Here is a 6,451-nt window from a genome sequence, read left to right as displayed (position 1 = left end):
CTCTCACTAACGGGCCGTGTCCTTCTCTGCCCCTTCTCCGGGCAGAGGGAATGCTGACCCTCCGAGCAAGACCCCCGAGCGAGGCCGAGTTCATCGACTGCTTCCAGAAAACCCAACGGGCTTTTAACTCCTTGGTAAGACATGGAGGAGTTTCCATCCCATGCAGGGACAGGGCTTTTCCCCGTGTATCCCAGCAGTGAGTGCTTAGAGGGAAATTCGAGCAGAAAACACTGCCAAGGGACAAAGGTGTGAATTCCAGGTTCCTCAGAACCCAGGACAAACCTTTTGTCATGTTACTACACAAATTGCCCTGGGATTTCACTGGCAGAGGGCTGCACCTTACCTGGTCCATCAGCACGTGCAGTCACAGAAGCCTGGGGATGGCTGTGAGTCACCTGAGCTGAGGCTCCAGCTTGGCTGAGTGGATGAACATGGTCAGATTTACATGGTTAAATACTTTTCACTGTTGTTAGCCAGAATCCAGAGCCTTGGCCAATTCCCACCATGGCTGAGGGCCCAGGGGCCTGAGCTAAAGCCCACAAGGGAACGGGCCAGAGTGTGGTGCAGGCTGGGCAACATGACCCAGCTCCCAACTTACCAAGCCTATGTGACATCTCTGAGGTACCAGAGCCCTTTGAAGGACACAAATCAACAACTGCCCCAGTGTGTAACTCTCATAGTTCGAACTCTGTACAGTCAAGACACTTTGATATTCCCCTTCTATTATTGAGAAAGCATCCAAAGGAAAAAAAGCCCAGTTTTCAAGTGAGCTTTTCTACAGAACGGGATAGCTGAAGTCACACTAGTTGTAACATACCAATTTAATGCAAAATTAAAGTTTTCTGCAGCTCTTTTATAAACCGTTATCAATCCTGCTGCAGTATTGATTATTTTGTTAGCTCAAACAGGCAAAAAAAACCCCAATCCCCCACAGCTGTGCAGGTGCTCTATGCAACACACCAGAACTGTCCCCTCTGTCCCACCAAACCCAGCCACACAGAGAATACAGTGACAGCAGCTCTTTAAAAACAATTCTGTCTCAATGAACTGTTTCAGTACTGAAAGGCCACCCTTCTCCAAACCCAGCTACATTTGTGACTCAGCAAAAATGTCAGAGTTCTCTGTGTTTATTTCAGTTCCCCTTTCAGACTCCCTGCCTCTGCCATGGAATGCTGCAAACACTCATGGCACTGATGTCTCAGCCTTTTTGGGCTCTTTTTTAATGGCTCTTTAAGTAACAGCCTCTGATTCTCAACTCTCACAGCTGCCCCCATCTTACAATTCAAATAGTAAATAGTGAAAGATGAATGAGTTTTCAAAATTATTTTTGTTCTGTTAAATGACTAAATTTATACAAAAACTAGAGGCAGATGAGTTTTGCACTGACAAGACTATTCAGACAGCTATAACCAAAGTGATTTTACCAGTTTGACTATGGATCAGGTCCTCCTTCACTGATTAACAGTAAAGAAAGTAATTGTAATTGTATAACCCAAAAGCCCCACTTAGTGCAGTAAAAGCTGAGAGAAATAGAATAAATCAAGCCCATAAATGCCATCAGCTGCTAAGCTACTGAAAAGAAATTCCAAGTGAAATAATCTTGCCTCCTCCAGATTTGCTCTCTGCTGTGAGTGGTCAGGAGCTGCCTCTGTTGCTACGAAGAGGAAAAGGTCCCACCCACATCAGGCCTGGTTTTTGTCCCCATTGCTCGATTTTTCCCAATTTTTCTTGAACACCTGCCCCTAGCTTTTGCCACACCTTGCTCTGACACAGCCACTCAGCGAGAAAAGTTTGCAGTTGGTCCCGGCCCTGCCTTTTGTTCACAGCTCCAAGGCCCTGTGGAGCCTGGCACCAGTTAGGGGACAGGTAATTAGTAAGTGTCTCGCAGATCCCATTTCTAGCACTTGGAAGAGCTTTTCCTCTTAACTGAAACCAGCTCACTCCTCCAAATCAGTCATTTTAAGGCCTTTCAAGCTCACTGCAACTCTTCTGACCAGCACCAGCACATTTTCATTTTTACAGACTCACCCTCCTAGGACAGAAAAAAATCTGCCACACAGCAAACAAAGGCAGTGAGTCAAATCTACCAGGACCTCCCCAGAGCTCTGGCTGATAAAGCTTCCAGCAGCTCCAGCCAAGACTTAATGTCTGGCGAACAAAATGTTCTGGAAAAACGCTGGGCCTTCTATAAACACATTTTTCTGGCAGGTCCATCCAGTTGTTTTAAAACCTGGAGAGGCTGACTCAGCCTGGCTTCTGCAGGAGCTAAGGGAACACGACAGGTTGAGGGGAAGGTGGAGGAAACGGAGTGTGGGGAGGAAAGACAGGGGCAGAGCCAAGCCCCGTGCAGGCCCTGGTGCTGCATGGAGCCACTGCTCCTGCTCAGCTGCTCACACAAAGTTTATGTACACATTGCCCACATCCTTCAGCCCATTTTTGGTGCCCAGGCAATTTTCCAGCATGTCTTTTGTGGGCAGAAAGCTGTCAGTGCTGGTGACAAATTGCCGCAGCGCATTCCTGCCCGACAGGCGGCATTTTTGCTCCTCCTTGGCAACGCTGTCCAGCAGGACTCCTCAGATGTCCTTGGGCTTCCCTGGCACGCCGAACATGACGAACAAGCCCAGGCAGTCCCGTCCCACCAGGCGGCAGAACTCGGCCAGCTTCTCAAACCTGCTCATGTTCTGGAAGCACTCGTCAGCCAGCGCGGCCTCCCGGCAGCAATCCTCGGCAGGGCCCTCGCTGTGGAACAGCTCGGCCGGCTGCAGAGCCTGCACGGCGAGCTGGAGCTTGATCTCCTTGTCAGACCCACACAGAGTCCAGACCCAGTCCACCCCGAAGAGGGAGGACTGCTGCTTGGTCATTTTGCTGGTCATGATCCGCTCCTCCACGCCCTTTCCTATGCAGAAGCTGATGAAGTTGACCAGGAAGATCTCGCTCAGTGTATTCGTGGCTGGCTGGAATTTGCTCTGAGGATCCACAAAACCGAGATAGTCCTTCAGCCTTTGAGATGCATGGAGCACGCCCTGGCTGAAGACTTCACAGATGACCAGAGTTTCAGCCTTGTTCTCCTGGTTGTCCTCCTGGGAGACCTTCTGGCCCATTTTCTGTGCCGGAGGAGGTCGTTTCCACATGCAGACTGCCTCGGGGAAGAATCTTTATTTTCCAGCGGAAGCTCTGCAGGTGCCGGGCTCAGCCAGACCTATTCAGCTGCACATGGATACCTGCAGCCTACCTGGTGAAGGTGACGGCAGAGCTGAGCTCTGTGAGCCTGTGAGGCAGCCAGGCTTTCTCCTGGGTGTGTTTCTCCACAGCTGACTGAGCAGGGACCAGCCCAACAGGCCCTGTAGCTTTCACACCTACTGAATTCATCTGTGCTTGTTTTCCTTATTGTTAATTCCGGCACCATTTCTTTGGCTGATGTTATCTCATTCCAGTCTGATCTTATCTCCTTGGATCTCCTTTCTAGGACTATTGCAGAGGAACCATTTTTTCGCACAGGGTGTTGCCCAGAGATGAAACCACCATTTTCTTTTAATCTCCTAGAGAAGGGAAAGACACCTGGGAGCAGAGAGTCCTTTTCACAGCAAGAAGGAACAGAGCACCCTGAGAGGGCTCCCAGTGGAGCACACACTGAGCAATGATGATGCCACTTCTCACCACACCAAACAACCCAAGATTGTTCAAATCTGGATCCCAGAAATAACTAAAAAATCTTGATATAGTTGATTTCTTAGTTGTTAGTCAAGCCCTGCTGCAGGCACTACTGACAAATGAACTAACAAGTCAACAAAAAGATGTGTGATTTTGTCCCCTTTCCCTCCTTTGCTTTTTAAATAGAACAAAATAAGCTTCCTAGGAAAATTAAAAGGAAAAAAAACCAGAGGATGTGTGAAAAAGGGAGCTGGCTTCCAGAAACACTTGGCATTTTCCACAGACTTTATTGGATTTCACATGGCAATACACAGCAGTTACGTTGCCCTCTCCAAACAGGCACCAATTAAAACACCCCGACGGTATCGACGGTGTGCACACGCACACATAAAAACCTCCTGACTTCATCACCTCTCTTGTGTCCCCACCCCGTAAGAGAACCAGGGTTCAGGTGGCAGCTCCGAGGGGATGACCTGGCTGCCAGGAAAGGATTGTTTGGAGCAGAATGCTGCTTACACTGCACTTAAATAAACTATCACTGCCCTCACTGGTAACACTCCAGAGAAACTGGAGAGTGTTTGTGGCTATTTCAGCACACAGTATTGTGTCACTAGCTCCCTTTTTTCCCTCCTGTGAATATCCAGTCCTGTCCAGTAGCCGGTGACTAGCGAGAGCCATCCGGACGAAAACTTTTGTTTGGAAGCCTGCACCACATTTCCCAGTGCTTCCACAGGGTTTCACGTTCAACTTCCATGTAAATAATAACAATATTGCAGAGTATTCACAGAAAGGGAGGCCTGAATCCACATCCCAAGCATCTGCACCCTAAACCTGCCCACATTAAATTTTGCATCTTGGTACATTAATAATCACCCACACTGTACACCCTTCAAAGGTCCAGGTTATCAGGCTACATCATTATAATGCTGGAATATGCCTCTGATCTGAGGGGAGTTCCCTGAAAATCCTGGGAAGAACCTTTCTTCCTTTCCTAGCTTTGTTAAGAGTGTTTTAGAAACACCCACAAAGTCAGCACAAACCCCAAATCCCCTGCGGGACACCAGGAATGGTCTCACTTCCAGCAAGGAGAGCGACAAAACGAGCGACAAAACGCTTGGCAAAGCAACACCACTGCAAGGAACAATTCCAGCTGGATTTTGGTTTGCCTTTACAGAGCAAAGCAGCTTCATGCCATTGTGCTAAAATACATGCAACGTTCAACACCATACAAATGACCACTGGAATAAAAAGCTACTTTTGTTTGTTTGCTTTCGGCTAGGACACCTCGCAATACCCAAAGTCTGACATAAGATTTCCACTGGCTAGTTAGGAGTTTTAAAACCTGATGATGCTCAAGAGCAGAGGAGCTATGCTTTAAGAAGGTAAAATGATGAACAACACATTTGATATCTGAATTTTGGAGGAAAAGTCCAACCTTAGGCTTAATAATATGAAATAATATATTTCCTATACATTTCTCTATATAACTTTATTTGTTTTTTTGCAACTACACCATCTTCACGTTAGTCACAGCACAGAAATGTCCCTTCCATATGCAGGGAGTACTCTCAACTTTAAGGAAATTTTTTAAGTCATGGAAGTGTTAATAACCTTGTTGAATGCACTAACTACTGCTGGGGGGACAAGAAAGAAGACATTTTAAAATGTGCAGTTTCTGTATGAGCCACTGCCAGAAGGAACGTGCTTTAGAATTGTTTCATCTCAAATGGAAGATCATTAAACTGTGCACTCAATAAAAAGCAACGAAAGCAAACAGTTCCAAAGGTCAGCCTGCCTTTCCCAGTAACCAGCTGGTTTGCAAACTGGCATAATTTTTTTACAACCTTCTCCCCTTCCCTCACACACCTGCAACTTTCCATCACTCTATCTCACAAAATTTAAATTTTTGCTTTTATATGTACTTCATATACTTCTTTTTTCTTTTATTTTTTTCTTTTTTTTTTTTATAAAACAGTATAAAAATAGGAGCAACAGTCAAGAGCTATGGGGGAGCTTATGCAGGGCACAGATGACTAAAATCCTACATTGGATAGGGCTGAACTGGTGTTTGTGCCAAAGAAAAGCACTTAAAAAAGAGCAGTAACTTCTATCTTTCAGCTGAGAGTGCAGAGAGAGCTGATGCGCGGTATCTACAGACGCAACACTTTCACCTAACATCTTCTGTTCTTTTCAAACAGTATAAAGGATTATCTGAGGCCATGAAGAAGCACAAGGAGCACTATCATACCACATCAATTTAAATGCAACACTCTGAAACACATCACCAGTTTGTACATTAAATAGAGTTAAAATGATTACCATTCACCAGTGTCTGGGTGGTTTTTATGGCAACTTAGAGTAGAGGCACCTTGTTTTTTCTCCTTTTCTCTTTAAAATTCTCCACCCCTCAGTGTTACTTCTAACAAACAGAAGCAAGAGCAATGTAAAGTACATGATCTGCTGCCTGTCATGTGGAACGGGGATGTCCTTGCACACAGGAGAGCGAGCCTTTGTCAGTGCCTGGTGGTGACTGTCACACGTTGGAGTCCTCATCTGTTATACTGGTGCTAGGAGAGCGAGTGGCAAAGTCTTTAAACATTTCATCTTCCTTCAACATGTGCTGGAAAGGAAAGGAGGGCAGAGTCAAGGTTTCTCACAACTGGCAGCAGTCATCTGGCACGGTCCTGGCCCGTGCTGGGCAGCAAACACTGACTGCCAGCCACTGCTTTGTTCTGCTGAGGGAAGTTTTCACCCACCCTCCTGCAAAACCAGCTCACTGCTGGCGCTGGCCCCAGTGGCT

At 46.7% G+C, this 6,451-nt stretch overlaps 2 protein-coding genes across 16 annotated transcripts in view; both read right to left on the bottom strand.

Annotated features, from left to right (window-relative positions):
* Window positions 1-705: 705 nt before the first annotated feature.
* On the bottom strand, window positions 706-3,826 carry REP15 (RAB15 effector protein). Its single transcript, XM_048300540.1, has one exon. The coding sequence runs from the start codon at window positions 3,129-3,131 to the stop codon at window positions 2,574-2,576; it is 558 nt and encodes a 185-aa protein (XP_048156497.1). The 5' UTR covers window positions 3,132-3,826; the 3' UTR covers window positions 706-2,573.
* A 92-nt stretch (window positions 3,827-3,918) lies between these two features.
* The window catches only part of PPFIBP1 (PPFIA binding protein 1), a 102,648-nt gene continuing 100,115 nt past the window's right edge, over window positions 3,919-6,451 (bottom strand). For all 15 annotated transcript variants that reach the window (XM_048300524.1, XM_048300528.1, XM_048300527.1 and 12 more), the window contains one exon: window positions 3,919-6,271. In XM_048300524.1, coding sequence (XP_048156481.1) covers window positions 6,185-6,271 — 87 coding nt within the window. In that variant the 3' untranslated portion in view covers window positions 3,919-6,184. The remainder of the gene's footprint in view (window positions 6,272-6,451) is intronic.

Source organism: Corvus hawaiiensis, chromosome 4 (assembly GCF_020740725.1).
Source record: "Corvus hawaiiensis isolate bCorHaw1 chromosome 4, bCorHaw1.pri.cur, whole genome shotgun sequence".
NCBI classification, from domain to species: Eukaryota; Metazoa; Chordata; class Aves; order Passeriformes; family Corvidae; genus Corvus; species Corvus hawaiiensis.
Note: the sequence above shows the minus strand (reverse complement) of the source record. Positions and strands in the feature narration are given on the sequence as shown.